Here is a 21,386-nt window from a genome sequence, read left to right on the forward strand (position 1 = left end):
ATAATAAGGTGATTACTTGGCCCATGGTAATTGAATTGTGCCTACAGTATTGGTCTTCATGCGATGTCTTTGGATGACTACTACTGGCATCCAGAAAATTGAAAGGTCTGTATCGCTGTATAACTCAGACAAGTATTGCTGGATGATTTTGTAGCTACAAATACATATTTGATTCTCTCTCTTCTCTTAAGTATTTTACTGTTGCGTGCATTCATAAGAAGGAAAAATAGTTTTTTGACAGTGCCTGCTGGCAGCATTCATGTACTTGATGTGTGTTGAACAGAATAACGGCCATTGGTAAGAATGAAACTACAGGATTATTACAGAAAGAACAGATTCCTGTAGGGCACAAGTAATTGTAAGTGTTTTGCATTTGCGGTTTCATTTGTCTGTTAGCCTTTACTGATGTCCTCATCTATACTTATTAAAAAAATACACAATGACACTGGCTCCCAAAGAGCTTGTTAGAATGTTTTTTAGATCAGGTTTGGGCTCTTTGTTGGAATGAAGATTATTCTTTGTCAAATTAGCATTTTTATTAGAGCATTTAGTGTTTCTATGTCACGTTGTTATTGCAAACTAGTGTGTAGCTGGAGGATGGGACTGATTCAGTGGATGAGAGGTAATTTACAGCAGAGGTGAGGAGTTCAGAAATAAAAAAGTGGAATTGCATTGTAGAACAGATGTAGAAATTCATTATATTTTTGCATATACCCTGAGCAAGGAATCTTTCCTTTTCTTTCATTCTTTTTCAAATTGTATTTAGTAGGTCCCTTTGTGTTTTTGCAATTCTTATAATTACAGCATCTATAAATGAATCACTTGATATCTGATTCAGACATACTGTGGGTAAAGAGCAGAAGCCTTTTATGGCTGATATCTTAATATGTAAACTAGGCATTCAGCTAATGCCTAGACATTTGCAACAACTCTGATGTGACCTTGCACATCCTTGTCATGTAATCTCACAAGTCAACAAGTGAATGAGAAGACATGACAACACAATTCAGTATGATCTTATCTGCTCATGGGTGAAAAGAACAATACTAATTTCATATAATGTTTAATTTCTTCCTAAATTATTTAATTTCTCTAGTATCTAGTAATCTTTTTGTCTTTTGCATGCTTTTTATGGCAGAAATATTCAACAGAAAACGTTAATGCATGTAAGTCTGCAAAAATGTGTCTTTTGTTTTTGTTTGTTTTAAATACATTCTGGAATTAAGATGCAGAACTGTGACGCACTTTTCTTCAGCTTGTCACAGTGTGCCTGTGCCTCAGTGAATTAATGACTCAATGCTGGCGTTAAATGTGAGCAAGGGCTGTTGTGCTTCCTGTAGAATTTACAGCAGCAGCACCCCTAAAACCAGCAATAAAAAAAAAAACAAATCAATGATTTAACAATATATTTCTATATAAGACTCTGAACCCTGGCTAGGACCACAGCCTGACATCTCTCAATTGCATTTGCATTCTGAAGTGCTTTTTGTTTTTACGATGAAAAACTGCCTTAAAAAGTTACCGTAAAACATACATAAAGTCCATCTTCATCATTCATGGGATATTAAGCTCTATCTGTGAGCACATTGTAGCAAAAGGGTTTTAGCTGAGAAAACTCCAGTGTGGTGCCCCTTCATACATGTTCTCTAGTACAACAATTAATGCAAATTAGATGCATCTGAAGCACCTATAAGCCATCTAGATAAAACGTCACGAATAAACATTTTCTCTTGAGCATTGTTAATATCACACATTGAAAAACCATAATGGTCTTGGAGCCTGAAGCCTCATTACTTAACACACCATGTGGCTTTCCTCTTAAATGTTCAGAGACCTTGGTTCAGAGGGAAACAAAAATTAGATACAGCCCGTTGTTATTCGGTGATATGCTGCCAATAAAGCTATTTACTAAATTGTATTGAATGCAGTCCTGTTTTCCACATCATAGCAAAGGCTTAATGATGGTTAATAAATTCTTATCTTGCAAAACAAAGGCTCCTTGTGTGTCACGGCTGTAACATGCATTCACATAGACGTTTTATAAAAACAGGTAAACCTTGGAATACTATTGCTGGATTTAAAAAGGTTGTGCAAAGCCACACTTAGAATTTCATCAATCTGTTTTTATTTATTTAGGCAGCAGATTAATGTATTATAACAAGTGCTAATTTAGAAATCATTAGCTGGTTCTTTGTTGTATTAAATAGCTTATAATGACATTCGTGCTGCAGGTAAGTGACCTTTTGATTAAAGGTTAATTGCAAGTACTGTGCATCATGATGATGAACAGTGATTATTAATTTTTAAAGGTTTCTTTGTTGAATGCTATTGTATACATCATAAGCATTTAGCATAAGCATTAGCATCTCCACTACAAAGACATTTTATATTTGTCTAACTATTGTGATGTAAAATAAAGCATCACATAGTTTTTAAATGTTTAAGTCTTTTTTAACTTTTTTTCCAGTTATAGCACTAAAAGGGTAAAGACATAAAGGCTTCTCATCTTGCAGCTGATCCATTCCATTCCAGACATCTGCTACAACCAACTCTTCAATTATTTAATTGATAATTATTGATTTGATTGATAATCTAGCAAGGTTGTTTGCGTCAAAATACTGCATGTGGACAATACAGTATGTGGCACTCGATCATAATACTGTTCATGTGTGGATGTATTATACTACATTTCTGATATACTGTTTTAGTTTTAATAGTCTATGTGTCAGAAATCTTTTCTGTTTTCTCATGTTAACTACGAGGCACTCTTTAAAAATAATCCATGGTATATTATTCATAAGCAGATTTGATGCTCGCAGTCACTGTAAGGGTAATGAAGCAGTGAGCAACTTTAAAGTTATTTGTTTTTTGGAATAGCATAATTTCTGTCAATGGGATGTCACATCAGTCACTGATCAAGGCGCAATCCCATTTGAGTGGAGAGTGTATTTGTTTTTGTCACACTGTTAACAGTTTGTCTGCTTGGAAGATTTATTTTCTGCCATCTATGTAAGCATTTTAATGGCTCTAGAAAAACAGAACTGTGTGGTCCTTTATGTCATGTTTAAAAATGTTGTCAATGCAGAAGCTAGTTGCTTTATTGTAACAGGTTTTCAGCAATAAACAAAAAATATTGGATGTAGGGTATAATATGTTTAACGAGATCCATCTCGCTTATTGTATTTGACATTTTTAATTTTCTTTTAATTGATCTCATTTGATACTTCTTTAGTTTCATGGGCTAAATCAAAGGGTGTTGGTTATTCAGCATTATGTTTTATGTATGTAGTTCAGTTTGGAAAACCTCTAGAAGGAAAAAGGAGTCGCAATTCTAGTTGTTATTTTTTTGCCTATAAATAAGAAAATTGTGTGTTATTTGATCATATTAAATGTGTGTAATGTGTGTAATTCCTTTAGGGGAGGCATTATTAATAAACTCCAAAGACGTCATTGTTTCCATGGAGATTCAAAATGAAAGCGACAAACGTTACACCTTTAGCTTTCTGCGATGCCATCTTCTCAGTACAACTGCTGATCTAAAACCAGACAAATCTGTAAAAATGAGCCTTGTCTTCAGAAATGTAGGGTTACAGTATCTTAAGGATGAAATACCTAATAAATATTTTCCTTAGTTTACTTAAGCAAATGCACAGGGAAAGAAAATCTTATTTTCTTGTCTGAGAAACAAAATGTCTGCCCCAGATTTTGTGGAAAAGTTGTTTGTTTTCAAATGGTTTTCACAATATTTTGGTAATTTTGTTTTAATCATCCACATTCTGCTGGATTATAGCATACTTTTTTGACTTGGTGAGTGGAGAAAAATAGAAATGGAAAGTTGTTTTGAGCAGTTAAAATATTATTGAAATAATATGTCAATGACCTAAGGCTTTGTATCAAATCTAAGTGAATGGCTTTACATGAGTGGGGTTGTAAGAATACATTTTAATTTGTTTCTTTCTGTATCACAGGATTGTATTCAGGAATATCATTTAGCTGGGGAAAGCCAGTTATCATTGCTTACACATAGGCCTTAGACAATAAACCTAAAACTGTATTCTTTCATATGGGGACAGTTTAAAAAAGAATAGCAGTAGTAGCCCAGGCTGAGTGAGATGAGATGTAGTTTTGCAAATAAGAAAGAATCACTGAGAGGGTGTACTGCAAAGCAATTGGAATTAAAACTATAATTGTGTTTGTACCTTTTTTTAAAAAAAAAAAGTTAAGTTTAGCATCACTTCCAAACCCCCCAGTTTCAACTTCAAGCAGGAAAATCTGCACCTCCTCCACAACTCTTTGTTTCCATGGACACTGAACACCACACTTTTCTCTAAAAGTAACCCTTTTGGAACAACACATTTTGATAACCAAATAAACTGCAGTACTACTGTACTACTATATGACCTACTATATGTTGTTTACACACCACACCCATAGGACAGCTATCTTCGACTTTATCCGTATGTCAGTACCACCCTTATAAAATAACAGCCCTGTGATCCCTTCTGTGTTGGCAGTTGATGGGGAGGACGGATGGAGATTACCACACCCTGGATGACATGTTTGTGTCCAGCGCTGCTCAGAGGGAACGTTCTGGCCTGGATGAGGAGAGACAGCGACAGAAGGCTGTCCAGGAGCACAGGCGTCTGGCTGGGCGCATGGAGAAATGCCCCTTCTGCTTCGACAGCTCAGAACTCCCTAAACATCTCATTGTCGCTATTGGCACAAAGGTACTGCTGAGCCGCTCGAGGAAGGAAGGAATAATACTATGCTTTGGTATAATGCCAAACTTTGCCAGGTATTCTTTTCTGGCTGTCCAGATTTACAGTTCATCACAGATACATGAATAATGAAAACATCCAAACAAAAAGTGTTTGAGCTGTTTTTTTGGCAAGAGAAGGAGAATATGTATTATCAGGAGAATAACTGGAAGTTTAAATCTACATCGCCAGACAGACATCTTTTTATTATTTGAATGCTGAGCATCAAAAGAAAAGTCCCGGTTTTTCTGTACAAAGGTTTTAGAAAAATAAAGTATAAGGATTTTGGATATTGATTAAACTGTTTTTGATGTTATTTTGGTTTACTGATCCTTCCTGTCTAACTGTGACTCGAGTGATGTTCACCATTACATAGTTACTAAATCTCCTCTAGTTACTAAGAGTTGATAGATCCCAGGAGGTGAGGTGATTTAAGGTATTGAATGTCAAGCCTGCTGAAAATAAAGAAAGGAACCATACTGTAGGTCCCGCCATTGAAGAGGACAAGGCCTTTGTGTCCTTGTATGACAAACACAGTCTTGTCAGTGATTTCACAATTTAGGATTCCACAGTCCATCAGTGGTTCCACAGATCCACATATCTTGCCAAAATTAATGGGGATGTCACAGTGTGTCACCTGTCGAGATTAATGTTAGCCTGAATGCACAGTGCAGCATTGATTGAAGCATTGAAGTCCTGGGACCGAATCCTGCCCTTCCTGTGAGCTCATCCTGATGTGACAGTGTTCTTGCAGGTCACCACATGTCCTCATGCTACTTGTATAGTCATGGTTTTCATGTGAGGTGACAATGTAACAGTTATGCTCCCTTTGCCCTAGTCTCCAGACTTTTAAACCCTTTGAATATTTTTGAGATGGGTTTTAGCTACATGTCACCTCTAGGGGGTCAGAGACCAGTGAGCAGGCATATGTGTTCAGGTTCAATGAGAAGAATGGAAGAGAATTTTACAAAAGATGCCATCTGCAACCCAGTGTGACTAGAAGTGGCCACACACTGCTTGCCTCTGACTTTGACTGTAGACCTTCAGTTGATCAATCCAGACAATGACAAATGTTAGTTAACATACAGTAATCAATCTACGATTGTTGTTCAATAAAAAATTGCCTTATCACTTTATGTTAAAAATAGGTATAAACCCATATTCTGTTAAAACATCTATGAAAGGTTTGTAAGGACTTGCTTCTTTCACAAACTGCATCAATCTTCCACTGGCTGATAATTGTTCTTACCAGTGTTCAAGAAGGAAAACCATGTGACTGTCCCATAGAAATTGAATATTTCATGGGTTCTGTGCCTTGAAGGATGAATGACAGGAGTTAAACTTTGATAAGTGCCATGGAGATCGTTTGGGTCAGAGATAAAAGGACAGTTTAGTGCTTGCGCAGTTTTTGACATTATCTTTGAGATGACTAAATATAGAGATTATTTTACATCTAACACTGACCTAAATAGGATGTTTTATATGGTTATCAAATGCCAGCTGCTGAATCTCCAGGGGATTTTAAAAACAAACCTTTCATATATGCTCTTTTTTAATTTTTGGAGACATGACCAAATCCATCTGAAGGGTTCATGAAAGCAAGATATAAAAGATTGTGATTTTTAATTTTCTTAACATCCTCCAAATGTGATTAAATTTTATTTTTTTCTTTTTAGGGCTCTGTTTCCCTATTGCAATGTCACGAAAAATCTAATTTCAATTTAATCAATTTTTGACTGTTAACAGTTTCAGCTATGCAAAATTACTTAGTAGTAGCTGATCTTTAAGCAGGGATTTGCTCTTGATAAAGGCAGACAGACATTAAACAGTATTTTTAATATATTTTTTTGCCGTAGCAGTACTAATACTGGCTGTACTCATTTTAACCTAATAGTTAGTAATAGACATCTTCTGTATTTGCTGTCCTAAAAGTGTATCACTCTTGAACAATTCTTGAGCTTGATACCTTCTTTCTCTTGCAGGTATACCTGTGTCTGCCAAACTCTCAGTCTCTTGCAGACGGACACTGCTTGATAGTGCCCTTGCAACACCACTCTGCAGCTACAGCACTGGATGAGGACATCTGGGATGAGATACAGGTCAGTTACACCTTACTATAGTGTCTTTATACTCCTTGTAAGGTATCAAGCCTTATAAGTTATAATAAGCAAAAAGGCTTGTTCTCTAATTAGCAGAGTTATTGTGTTCTTTGGGTATTGGGAAACGGAATCAGCAAAACACAAGTGATAAAAAATAAATGCCAGAAATGTGGACCAGTATTTGAAACTGGTGATATAAAAACACATTCACTTGTATTGTTTGCTGTCTTTACAAAGCTGTCTGCTTCCCATTATGTTCTATGAAGAAATATGAACTTTTCCATTTATCTTTTTTTTATTTTTTGATAACAAAATTGTATTTTTGTATAAGGCCATGTTACCGTGTACAAGAAGTCTCTTTTTGAGATCATAACAAACACTGAAACAGGTGTAGTTCCAATAAGACCGATGTTGGTTCAGTTTTGGGGTATGCTCCAGAATGTGGAAAAGTATGGGAAAAGTGTGTCTTCAGGTCATGTTGTGTCTGCTCCTGCTACTTTTTGAATAAAGATGCACCCCTGTCAAACTACATTTGTGACCTCATCAAACAGCGGCTCCTCAATTAGAGGGAGGGAACCGTAGGGAGTGCTGTGTATTCGAGACTGCTACAGTAACACCACCAAGGGCACCTGCTTTGTGTATGGGCTATTCAGGCTCAGACTAGGAGTGAATTGAATCTAGACCGATGACTCTGACTGCAAATGCCACACAAGACAAACAAATGGGCTTGGCTGGCTGGATTCCGATTAAATGCTCATTACAGCTGTCTTTTCACCTAGCCATGTCTAGTCTCATTGTAGATACTGCCAAGCCAGAGGTCATTAATTAAGATCAGACAAAAGCACAAGTCAGACAGAGGCTCCATGTACCTTCATTTTATAGCTTTTCACACTAAAATCAATCAATGGATTTTTTAAATTCTTTTTCTGCAGTACCAAGAGGTCAATATAACCACTTCTGGAACAATTATCCCATTGTTGTACCATAATCACCTCAATGAGTCATGTAGTTTTTACAGTTTATGCATATAAGCATGTACATTAACAGCAATATATATATACTTAACATACTAATTAAGTGTACATACTTAATATATACTTAAGTACTGTATATACATAAGTTGATTATATATAAGCTGTTGATCAACAGGAATATGTATGTAATGTGTTGACAGAATAGTTTTATATTTTAAATCAGAAAATTATAAATCAGAAAATGAGCTCAGTAATAAAATTAAGCAACGGTAGTCTATATAAAGCAGTATAAAGACGAAAGCAGTTTCCAAAGAGTATGTAAATGTCACTTACAGTTCAGTGAAAAAAGTGTCAAGTGTTGGATATTTTTCTGCTCAATTTAATCATTGTCAGTTGGTTTACTCACTCTGCTTTCATGGATTGATGTTGTTGTCTGAAAACCTGCCCATACGAAGAAACACTTCATTCAGTCTCTACAGAATTTGTAACAAATGACAAACATTGTTAGGCTTTCAGGCTTAGTTGGAAAATTATTTTTCAGGTTCCTTTCAAAATTCATCCAAACACATTCCACAGCCATGTTCTTTTGCATAGTGTTTGTATTCGTCCACTTCAGATTTACATTCATCATCAAAGCTTAGAATAAAATCTAGAAGGGAGAAGGATTCACATCTAACCTGCACTCTTGTTTTGGGTAGGATAGCCTGCCTCCCTTGAGGAACTTGTGAACTGTTTGAATTAAATGTTTTATTTTTTTAATTGATCCGGGTTTTTCACCTAAGGTTTTTATCAAAGTCTGTTTATTGTGCTGTCCAAGTCATGCATCTGCTGTGTCAGAATTCAATATGTATTTAATTCCTCATTTCTGTTGTGTATTTCATGGACCTTTAACTTTACGACTCTTAGGCCTCTGTACTAAATCATCCAATGTCTTGCCAAATATATTATGGCATTTGTATTTTATCTTAGTAAGTGATACCTTATAAGACAGCACAATAATAATAATCTGCAGCCCAGACTGTAAAATGTTCCTTTTGCTTCTCCCACTATGTTCAGTTATTCTTATACCTATTCTCGTGGTATGACCTTGAGTTTGGCTACAAACTGCCAGTGAACTACTTTACATCCAGGTGGTGACAACAGGTCAAAAGAGGCAAATTACAGACAGATGCTTAAATGCCATGGTAACTGTGCTTTTGTTACCATTTAATTGACTGTGTGCTAAATCCTACACCAAACATAAATGGAAGTTTGGAGTGTGCTACATGCATGACATGTGTTGTAATGCAAAGACATTTAAAAGTAATGAATTCAGATGTATTAAATTGATTTTAAAATATTGATTTGAATTTCTCTCCAGTTCAGCTATTATGGGCTTTGTGATTCTATTTTTAATTTAAAACAAACATCACTCTTACCATTAAACACACACATAAATGTTGGAATTTAATAAATATTAAAAAATAGGACTAAGAAATTGCTTTGGTGCATGATTTAATCTGTTTTGTAAGAATATTCACAAAATTTCTTAAGTTAAACTTCTCTTCAAAAGTAATTTCATGTGCTCTGCTATAGTACAAAAAGAGCGTTTATAATTAAATCAAATTAAAAGGTGTGGAATGTCTCTTTTTCACATTATTTTTTTTAAAGACATTAGCTGCAGTTACCAAGAATTCGAATTTAGATTAATAAGACAGCTGCCAAAACACAAAATGGAGTATAACAATGCCAAATCCTCTTTTTCCTGTGTGAAACTTTTGTGAATTGTTTTCCATCTTCCTTCCATCTTTTTTATTTACACATCTTGGAATTCACTGCAGGCAGTAGCACACTATCTACACTCTACCTGTATCCTGTAATGTTTGAAATAAGACTTGCTCATAATGTAAATGTATCTGATTATAGGCAGTATAGGACTGACTATCTGTGCATTTGGGTCAGTGTTTATATTTGGGTGAAACCCAGGGTTTTGGTCTTAAAATTGTGGTTTAATATTTAAATATATTTAAATAAAATAAATAATTTATATTTAAATATAAATATTAAATAAAATAAATATTTTGTTTAAAGGGTAAGGTTATTGCCACATATAGTTTGGCATAGTCTTAAAGTTTTGCATTACAAGGGATAACTGTGGTTTAAGGTGTTTGTATAGGATGTTGCGGGGGTCGTTACTGTGACCTAGGTTGTGGATTTGATTAGAAGTTAATTGCAGAATTGGGACAGATTTGGGATGGGGCAGGTTTTGCTCAATGTTTCAAATGCTTTTCCACAGGCATTTCGCAAGGCCTTGGTGAAGATGTTTGAAGACCAAGACCAAGACTGTGTGTTCTTAGAGACTCATATGAATCTCAAGAAACGGCGTCACATGGTGTACGAATGCATTCCTCTGCCTAGAGAACTTGGAGATATGGCTCCTATCTACTTCAAGGTAGATCACAATTTACATGTAGTAAATAGCAGTCTATTGTTTTCTTGTGGATCACGTTTTGCGTATAATTGCAAGCTTTTTTTAGTTTGCACAGCACAATTAACTGATTTGGTAACATTAATATCTTTTAGTAGGCCACTGGGAATGGACTATTGCAGTTGTATTGCATTTACTGAATGGTTTCTTTTCAGCACTTCTTATTAAAAGTCCCAAAGGAACATGCCAATATAGAAAACAAATTTTATTGTATTGCTTTTTCTATTAATATTTGATATTTGTTCTGCGTCTGAAATGATCTCTTTATAGAAAGCTATTCTGGAATCTGATGAAGAGTGGGCCATGAACAAGAAGCTGGTGGACCTCTCTTCGAGGGATATTCGTCGGGCTGTGAGTTGTGCTCTTCCTTTTCTTTTAAAAAGTGGGGAAAATGTGATATTAAATCACTGTGGTGTTGAAAAGTAAAAAGTTTGCTTTTCTGTGTGTTCATTAGAAACCAGAAAAAAGATAAGATAGATTTCATCTTTGGCAAACAATACATGGTTAGAAACTTAAAAAGCAGAGTGTTGTTGCTGGAAGTTTCCTCTTTAAGACATTAATTCGTCTTATTCATATATAGAAGCCCTTTTCTACACTTTAAAGTATGAAATGTTTGATATATGCTTAGTTTTTCAAACTTTGATAACAGAAATAGCTGTAATATTCTGTAATATTCTAAATATAGTGCTATTCTATAACACAACCAGAGTTACCCAGGAAAGACTCATTCGCAGTGTTGAAAACCTAAGTTGGTTTAAGTTGTAAACAAAAGCTTTATATATTCATCTCTGGCCATCCCTGATGCTTGGGAATTCAGTGCTCTCTTTCTTGTTTCCGAACTACAGCTTTTACAAAGGTTGGTCATTGCTCTGACTACGACTGTGCTTCTCTAGTAGTGTGATTACAAATTACAGGTGTAGTTCAGTGTGAGAAGGGCGTTCTTCTATTCCCTTAATTTTTTTCATTTTATTACACATCGATTTAGAGGCAGTGTACCTGTTTCAAGGGATAAACTGTGATGATCTTGCGTGCTGTCTTCACATGTATATCTGTACCACAAAAACCTGCCTTTTCGAATGACATCCGTTAACTGTGCGCTATGTAGCTGCCAGTGAAAAATGTCATTGAGAAATGTCTTCTGTTTTAAGCACTCTGATCTCACTACTGTCCCTGCAAGCATTAATTGTGCTGATCACACTGTCACTCACAGTCAGGCCTGACTGGAAATGGATTCATTAGCTCAATGTGAGAGGTGCCCCTCTTATTGGTAATCCAGTGTCCAGCAGTCCCCTCACATATGTGGAGCACTCACTATTATTGTGTAGGTATGATCATCTGTGAGTATATTTAGCAGTTGGCTGTATGGCAAAATGATCGCCCATTGTCATACAGATACCTATGGTTATATTTGTAGTTGTTTGTGATTTAAAGAGATATTTTGCCACCTTTTTTAGTATCAAGGACATCTCAATAAATATTAAGCATGAACTCTTCAGAGGGAAGGGGGAGAGTAAGTATTAGCAAAATGACACAATGCTTTTCCACTTATATTTTAATTGAAGAAATAAATTGCTATACCATATGGAACCAATTTATCTAAGTCATTGGTGCAGTTGTGTGAACTATTTGTAAATCCTGCCCTTGCTTTGTGAGAAGCAAGAATAAATGAGTTACTGTAGCTGTCTTGTGGTTTTGGTACTCAGTTGTTTAAAAAGTCTAAATCTTATTTTGTTTGATACATATTATAAATGATTGTAATTGTTTTTTAATATGGTGTTTTTGTCCTGCAGGTTCCCAAAGGTCTTCCTTATTTCTCTGTGGATTTTGGACTTCAGAGTGGTTTTGCTCATGTTATTGAGAATGAACACAAATTCCCTCATTATTTTGGCAAGGTATTTGATTCCTTGAAGATGCCCGTTTAGTGCCTCCAGAGTGTCTTTGTAATAAAAGTAATTTTGTCAGCTGTCTTATTAAGACGAAAGGCTGTTAAAAAAGAATTACAATCTGGTTTCTGCTGTTCCATTGAAGGTGAAGCTAATTACAATATATTGAGTTTATTATTGACATTGCAAGTTTACTGCAGTCACTCATGCTGATAGCATATTGAGGTTGACTTATAGCCAATAGAATTCTGCATCTGGAGACAACATTTTTTAATTGGCATTGTGTAGATGTAACAAGTCAATATGCCAGCTAAACTAATAGAGAACTGCTGATATTTTTGACAAAACTCTAGAGCGAGCACTCTCATTCATCAGTAAATGAGCCACATTCTGAGTGTGAGGTTGTTTCCTCTGGACCAGTTCATGTTTTTTTTTCTTGTTTCACTCATTATTGTCAGGACAGAAGGGGAGGTTGTATTTCATATCTGTCCTGAAGCATTTAATTCATTACTTGATTTATTCCAGTTGCACATATTCTAAATGGTGACTTGAGCCAAAAACAAAAAGAACATGCCTTTATAACCATTTTCCCTTATTAGTAAGTTAAAACTTCCCAGTACCAACAACTACTTGTCAGCTTAGCAGAGTTTATTTTTTATTGATGTTTAGTGGCATGATTTAAATATTTTTTTCTACCTTAAACCATTACTTTGAGGTTTTCCCCGCACATAAAAAATAGGTACTTCCACTGTCCAGTCTTGTCTGTGATGTGTATACAAAACCTGATTGCCTTTGACTCATTAATCTCTAAAACACTCATCCAGGCTGCATTTTCATTTATTGCTGCACTAAACTGTTCATATATTAATGGTAAAATAAAGCAGAATCTGTGGAGGTCAGGAGTGCTGCTGCCTCCAGATTCCAGAGCTTTCTGGCAGCAGAAGGGCTCAGTGCTTTATCAACACAAGCAACTGCCCAAATCTGCAGCATTAATGGCAAACTCAGTGTAATGCAGTTATCACCAGTAATTAGATTAGTGCTCTTTAACATCTTCAGCCAGATGGTGTATGCTCTTGTTGTCAAGAGAATCCTGAGTTACAAAGTCCAGGACATATACAGCACAATTTTGACACGGCCGGGGTTTACAAAGATAGAAGAAAAAAAAAACAGATCAGACTCGCCAACTCTAAGCTGTGTCTGGACAAGAATACAGTATATTAGTGTTTTACATCTCGTCTGTAAACTGCTTTAGGACCAGCTGTTTGGCCTACGGCAATAAAGAAAGTCCAACCTTTCATTTTTGCTGCAACAGTCCTTTCTGCCTGAATCTTTTTCCGGTGCAGTGATACTTTTTTTTTTTCTTTGGCCAAAGGAAATCATTGGAGGCATGCTCGACCTAGAACCGAGACGCTGGAGAAAACCAATCCGAGAAAATTTTGAGGACCAGAGGAAGAAAGTTCTCCAATTTGCTCAGATGTGGAAGCCGTTTGACTGCACCAGGAATGACAATTAACATTTCAGACCTGCAGATAATGAGAGATAGTTGGCAAATGTCTCCTTGACTCTGATCTCACCCTTTCCAGTAACTTCACTTCAGGAGTAACAGTATATATTTACAGATTACCTCAATTCTATGGTTAAAATGCCCAGCAAAATTCACATAATGAAATAGTTCTTTCATAAAACTACATTGGATGGTGAATGTAAAATACACAAAAACAGAACTCGATTTGGCAGCCCAAGGAATATAAAATTTTGATGAACTACACAGTTAAATTGACTTACATTTTGCAAGTAGCTAAAACTACTTTACGTCCAATGTAAAGTAAGAGATTTTGTCAAACACAGATGCTTTTGTATGTTGTGCTTTTAACTTTTAAAGTTATTGAGAGTTTTCACATCCTCCTGAATTTTTCTTTTGGATAACACAGTTCCCAAGTTCTTGAGGAAACAGAACTGTAGGGATGCTTAGATACATTTTTAAAATCTATATGAAAGTGTCAGTTATGTAAGAGTGGATCTGCAAAAGTTGATAATGTCATGTGAATTTTCATGTATTTTAAAAATCTTCTGTTTGTACCAAAAAAAATAAAATTGTATGACTGATAAAAGTCAAAACAGACAATCTTTGATTTCTTTACAAGCCAAACCTCTTTTTTTTATTTGGTTAGCCTCGTTACCTTTGGCAGCTTACTTTGCCAGTTTTTTTTGTTGTGTTTCATTTTAAGAAGGCCTGTAACAATACTTAAGATTGTTTGTAGTTCATTGCATTTTTAAGAAGTTTTTCCCTTCTTATCATAATCAGGTGCATCGCAATACATATTTTGAATTAACTGTGTTAATTAAGTGTATTATATGGTTCAGAGGGAAGGGAAGAATAAGTAAGTCAGTCGACAGTTTAAGGAAAGTTCTATGTAGATTGGTACACAATTTACAGTCTAAAGTCTGGGACAATTCACATATAATGAGTTCCGCTTGTATAGCATACAAGGGTCTTGAAAATAACTGAATAATACAGTTTCCCCTCAATATATTCCTCCTTTAAACCAGATCTTCAATAACTCAGCCACCAGATACCACTGTGTATGTCAGGGTCAGTTCTGTTTTTGGTTGTTTTTTTTGCATGCATTTCATATGTTGAGCCTGCTTTCAACTATGGCAAGGCTGTCTATATAGAATATAAATTGGCATATTTTCTTCTGTTACCATGCCAGTAGAGATGAAGCTGCAAATTAAACACAGCAGTAGTCATTAAGAATATTGTTTGTGGGTTTATGCAGTCTTTTAAATGGGCCTGAAAGAAAAAAAAGCTTTATTTTGCAGCTTGACTGTACTTAACAAAAAACATTTCTTGGCTTTTCTTAGCACATCAGAACAATGTGCACTCACAGCTCATTAGCTATGTAGCTACTAAATGAGCTGTTTCAAAGGTCTATTAAGATTCGGCTGCATTTGTAATGATAATTCTGTACATTTACTCTATAATAATAATACAATTAGTCCTTCCTGCAGTTGGTTGCACTGTTAGCATTTATTGTTGGATGGTAGGGTGTCATTTGTCTTCAGTACTATGTAAAATATACTCTGGAACATGAAGAAAAAACATCTCTATCTTCACATTACTGCTTAATGTAAAGCTGCTAGTGCAAAAACCCTATGAGGAATATTCATTTGTCTGTTGTCACTATTGGTCCACATTTGTTCAGGCATCCAGGAGCTATTTTGGAGATGTAGGAAAAAGTGAGTATATAATGAAAATGATGCTTTATAAATGAACATCTTTAATGTAAAAAGCTCATACTACCTAATATATTGTTATACTGCTATACTGCTATGTCACTTGTTGTCAGTCAACCTATCAGGAAGTTTTATACTATATTTATACTATATATATAGGAAGACCTGCACATGCATGAGTGGCAATACCTTTTTAGAGTTTTAAATATATGATGAAAACTCTGGATCCCGTGAAGGAAATCTGACATGATGAGCATAGAAATTGAAGTTTTAGGTAATGAAAGCTGCTCCTGTCAGGAGATTGCAGCGCAACTTTCCATTTCTCCTAAAAGACACACAGCTACTGTTGACAGCTATCCTGATTTAGCCATTTGAATCGCTCACTTTAAATTTGGTAAAGATCCTTTTCTCTGACCAGCTGCCTTGCCTGTCACCTATGTATCTCAGTAACATACCTTTCAGCCTTGTACAGAGTCCTGTCAGTCACTCTGTTTGGCCTTAAGCACTTTGCTTACAGCAGCTTTTGTTGCAGGGTTGGCTTGTCACCTGTAAACTTGTGCAATTCTCCAGTCTGCTGTCTCTGATGCACTAACCATACTGAAACATCATGCTATCTGTTGCACTTCACAATGCAATCATCCACACACTGCTTTATTGATTTGTATTATTTGGGTCTGGGCACTATCACAGTGTTTTTGTGGAGGTGCCTGGACTGCACTCGTCTTCTATGATAAATGTGTTTATGTCAGGAATGTAACTTATCATGGAAGGACTTGCCAGGACTTGGGATTTGCTGATCCTAACAATAATTGTGACTGAATTGTTTCCTTAAATGTTTCAGCTATTGTGAAAATTAAATTTTCTTTCTCACCTTGGAGTTTACTTTAGCAACACTAAGCAAGGTCAAGCAAAAGGTAGGTGCATAGAATACTATTTTTTTAAATCTGAATCTTGAGAACTTAATTATTGCTATTTTGGTTATGTATGCTGAATGAGTATGCAGTAAGCACAAAGATCTACTTTGGCTAGATGTTTTACACACATCAGACCTATCTTCTAAGACTTGGGCAGCTATGTAACTTCAACGGAGCTTGACGATGGTCCCATTTAAATGCATCTTCAAACTCTGGAGCTCTCCATAGTTCTGTCAGAACAGCAACGTTCTGTATGAATAGGAATTTCATGCTTGGAAACTAATTATTTCCAAACCTCAGAAGTTGTTTTCTTTAATTGTGCAATACAGTGTGTAATAACACAAACAATTTGTTCTAGTCAATTCTATATACTGTGTATATTTGAAGTATGCAGAAACATTTCATATGTGTAGTTTTAAGCACTTAGTATTCCTCCCCATACAGCTGTTTAGTGTATAAAAGCTTGTCTTCAAAAGAATGTCAGACAGCGTAGGCAATCTTTTCTGCTTACTGCCTCTGTGTTCTGCTCCATCAGTGTTTTGGATGATGGGATTGGTTTAATTTTTTTGGGGGGGTTCATTCAGCTAGTTATCACACCTGCGTAGCAAAAGATTGTCCACTGAAACCTTTGATCAGTGAAGGGTTTGGGATTTTGTTTAATTTTCTTTACTGAATCTGTTTCCATTGTTCTTCCCTGATAGTTTCATGATTGACTAGTATGTCTTGATTGCCAAAGTACCCTTTTGCGGAATGATTAAAAAAAAAACTACAGAGATGCTTTTTAAATCTGATACAAAGGCGGATATTCATTGTGGTAACAGTGTATGCCGTTGAGAATGGTGTGCCCTCTATTAGAGTGCATATGTATAGAATCAAAAGCCTTCGCCCCAGAGACTGCTGACAACCTCAGTCACAATTAAATCCGCGATAGACTGTGATGATTTCCTTGTCTTAAATTTCCACACCTTTGCTAATTCAGCTAATTATTCTGTTTTGGCAATTTTGCATGATTGCCAAAGCCAAGCAATTGTCTTTCTTCTGATTTTAAATATTCAACATTGCTGCTAGGCTACCTTGTAGATAGGACTGCATACTTAACAGAAGGCAGAAAATAGGTATGAAAGTGTGAAAAGTAATTAAATGTTTGAGGTGAATGAAGGTATATAAAGCTAAGGAAACAAATAAAAAATTCGAAGCAGAGGCTTTGTATGTTTTAGCCTAAATTTATTATCATGTACATTCAATGTTTTCTTGAAGCAGCTTCTAAGACACAGATGACTAACATCATGTGATGGTGGTATATTTTTATTTTATGTATCTGCCAGGTTTCTTGAAATGCAATTAGTGTTCATCCTTCCTTAAGTGAATCAGACAAAAATATTCCATTAATCTTTACTGACTATACCATATGGTGTAGTTAGAACCAAATACCAGGTAATGAACAAATTCTGAAGACATGATCTACAAATAGAAATTTACTGAAATAAGATGTATTGATATATTTGCTGCAATGCCTTAATGCAAGCAGGCTGCTTCTTTCTTATTCTTTATTGAGCAGAACTGTAGACAAGGGGATAGATAATAGTATTGGCCTGAGAAGGTATTAACTGTGAAACACAACTGCAATATGGCTAGTTTCTGCAAAAAATGGAGATCATGGAAAAAAACTCTTGAGAAAGAACAACCAAGGATCAAAAAGGAGAAAGGATAACCATTCTAAAACTGAACCTCAAGGGTAAGAATATGACCAAATATATTTTCTTTTGTTTTCCTGAATAACCAACAGATAATAATCTCATAATCTAATACTGTTCAGCTTTATATGCAACTAATCACTGAGACATGACTGAGCGTACATAATAATAAAACACATATTTACTTTTCTGGACACTCCACTCAATGTGCTTTACAGGTAATGGGAACTTCCCTCCACCAATGTGCAGCTCCCACCTGGATGATACAACAGCAGCTATAGTGCACCAGTACACTCATCACATACCAGGTATCAGTAGGGAGGAGAACAGAGTGATGAAGCCAAAAGGGAGATAAATGGGGATTATAAGGAGGCCTTGATTGTAAAGTCCGTGGGGGGGCTATTTGGGCAGAAGGAGGGGTAACATTCCTACTCTTTCCAAGTAATGTCCTGGGGTTTTTAATGACCACGCAGTGGCATTATGTCTCATCCCAAGGACAGCACCTTTTTTACAGTGTAGAGTTCCTATCATTATACTGGGGCATTAGGACCCACACAGACAGCAGGGTGAGCACACCCTACTGGCCCCACTAACAGCTCTTCCGGCAGCAACCATAGCCTTCCCAGGAGTCTCCCATCCAGGTACTGGCCAGGTTCACCCCTGCTGAGCTTCAGTGTGTTGCCAGGTGTGAGTTGCAGGGTGATATAGCAGCTGGCTATAATGGATTTCTTGAGTGGAAGGCTTTGTGCATTGTAACATCCTTCAGGTCTGAGTTGTAATCACTGCAAGTACTGAAGATTGTGCCTATGGGGTGAATGTTGCCCTATAAATATGGCTACTGTAATTGAGGTTTTAAACAATGAACAGATTCCTATGCTGGTTGTCTGGTTTCTTTCATTTCCTTTTGAAATTATATAAAAACTAACACCCAGTTGAAATATTGTGATGATATTTTCAAACAATTTGCATTCTAGGCTATTCTCTTTGAAAGTTATTTCTCAATATTCTACAGTTTCAAAACGGTGGCAGTTGGTTCCATAAATTATTTTTTTTAAATAGTGGTATGTGTAAAATCTTTATTTTTCATAAAGTCTACATCTTGATTCATATTTTGTGGAATGTGATGAAAAATACTAATGGAGTGTTTTTTTCTCCAGCCAGAAAAACATAAGGTCATTTTGTCTTGTAAAAAGAGACTAGTTTATGCAACAATTCAATTTGCTTCAATGTCATGTCTCTGTGGTAGCTTCTCCTTGGGGACTTTGCTTGTCTACTACAACTGTTTGATAAATGACAGAAGCAATCTGTGATTGAAAAATAAGCAAAGAAATTCCTTTAAAGATTAAAATACATAGATATAAAATACCCTTGAGTACCACTGTTCCTGTTCGGTCAATAAGGAAATGATTGAGAAGTTAAAAAGTATTTAAATTGTACTTAAAATAACACAGAATATAAAACTTAAAGCACATGCTGTCAAACACACTTCCAGTTGACTATAGTTAATGATTTGTACATATTATAAAACACATTGTTGTGCACAGTTTATCAGGGATAATGAATTGGTCCATTTAGCTCAATAATAAAAAAAAAGTAGAAGTGTCAGTGTCAAAAACCCTTCATGTAATTCTAATGCCAGTATCATTCATTAACTTTAGTCTCCAGAAAACCCAGTGAAACATGAGAGGTTGCAGTGATTTAGGAGGAACACTAGAATAACAACTACAGCAGCTGAACAAGTTCCAGACAGAATGGACCTACTGTTGCATACTTATTTTCTCAGTCCTCTTTCTCTGCTTTTATGGTCAACTAATCCGTTCTGGTCTCCCGATGCACAAACAGAACGGTCAGAGCAAGCAGGAGCATCATCCTTCAAGAAAGAGAATTCTTCCAAATTTCAACCCTTTCAGACACCCCTTTGCCATGTATACAGTACCTGTCACCCCTTTCTGAGTAACATTCTCTAAATCATGACATTATTATCTAGGTCATCTTTCAATTTCAGGAGGGCAAAAATTACAGCAATATAATTATCTCATATGACGTATTATTACGATTTCCAAACCTTTTGATTTCAAACTGTAGGGCTTTCAGTACAGGTTTTCTCCAGATTCCTGAAAAAAACAGCAGCGATGGACCTAAGCAGAAAAAGTATGGGCTCTTGTGTCGGACACTTTGAAAAGGTATTTTTTTTGCTACAAGAAACATCCCAATCCTTCCTCACAGTGCAGTGGATGTCACTGTATGTGCTTTGGTTGGTATTGTATTATCTAGCACGACGTGGGAACACTTTGCAAAGGAAAAGTGCCACTTTGGCATGTAGAGTCCTTGAAGAAGTGGCTACTTTTATTTTTAAGCCACAAGGAGTGCTCCGTGTCTTAAAGGTAGATCTTGGGTAGCTTTGGCATTGATTCTCATGTCACATTATTATCACCCACAACAAACACCGCCACCTTTTCATTCCTTCACACTTTGCCTTGGAAAAAAGCAATTTCGTAATCAAGATATGAAGGAATCAACTTCCAAATTAAAATGGTTGTGAAAAGAGAAGGTAGATGATTAATTACCCCCCCCCCCCCCCCCTCACACACACCATTGTTAGTGTGTTTAGGGCAGACAAAGCATTAAGTTTCTCTCCACGGTTTACTCTGATGACTAGTTCTTTATTTCATGTACCAACCAGATACCTAGAAGCACTGATAACAACATAATTAACTGCATGACCTATAATCAATCTTTTAAAGTAGCAAATACATGATAAGTGAAAAAAATTAAATGAGAATGTTGTATGACCACATGACAGAACATTTATGTGGGCAATTTGCATTTTCTGAAACCTTCTGTATCCGTATCCTAAGCAACGTGTAAAGCATGCCCATAAGTAGAAAAATAATCTCCCTTTATATACATAATGTTTCTTGACCTTCACCGGGACAGGCGGACTGAAAATGGACGAATTGATCACTAATGTACTATCATTGCTCTCCCCAGAAGTCGTCTTTTTTTTCTCAATCTCCGTTTCAAAACTACAAGACTTCGCATCCATCAGTCACAGTATGACCATATTCAAGGGGGCAGGTTGTTAACCTCACAAATTACTGATTGGCTGCCTCATACAGCTGAAAAAAAAAATGAAGGGGAGATGCTGTGATTGTGAGGACTGGCATAGCTCAGAAGGAAGAGTTCGCAAGCTTGACATAATTTAGGTTGTACTATCTCCCAGAAAGCTGCAGCCTGTTTTAATGTTTTATGGATTTTTATCAGGCAGCAAAAACAGCAGTGGGAAAATGAATTCTGTCCTAGTTCCTTCTGAAATAGGTGACAAAAAGAGAAGAGACACTGAAAACACGTGATTCTTGTT

At 36.0% G+C, this 21,386-nt stretch overlaps 1 protein-coding gene across 1 annotated transcript in view; it reads left to right on the forward strand.

Moving 5' to 3' along the window:
- cwf19l2 (CWF19 like cell cycle control factor 2) overlaps positions 1–14,305 on the forward strand; it is a 43,811-nt gene extending 29,506 nt beyond the window's left edge. Inside the window, exons 13-18 of the mRNA XM_088639190.1 lie at positions 4,515–4,727; positions 6,740–6,856; positions 10,106–10,261; positions 10,568–10,648; positions 12,088–12,189; positions 13,553–14,305. Coding sequence (XP_088495316.1) covers positions 4,515–4,727; positions 6,740–6,856; positions 10,106–10,261; positions 10,568–10,648; positions 12,088–12,189; positions 13,553–13,693 — 810 coding nt within the window. The 3' untranslated portion in view covers positions 13,694–14,305. The remainder of the gene's footprint in view (positions 1–4,514; positions 4,728–6,739; positions 6,857–10,105; positions 10,262–10,567; positions 10,649–12,087; positions 12,190–13,552) is intronic.
- Positions 14,306–21,386: the final 7,081 nt, after the last annotated feature.

This window comes from Lepisosteus platostomus, chromosome 7 (genome assembly GCF_059453375.1).
Source record: "Lepisosteus platostomus isolate fLepPlt1 chromosome 7, fLepPlt1.hap1, whole genome shotgun sequence".
Taxonomy (NCBI): Eukaryota; Metazoa; Chordata; class Actinopteri; order Semionotiformes; family Lepisosteidae; genus Lepisosteus; species Lepisosteus platostomus.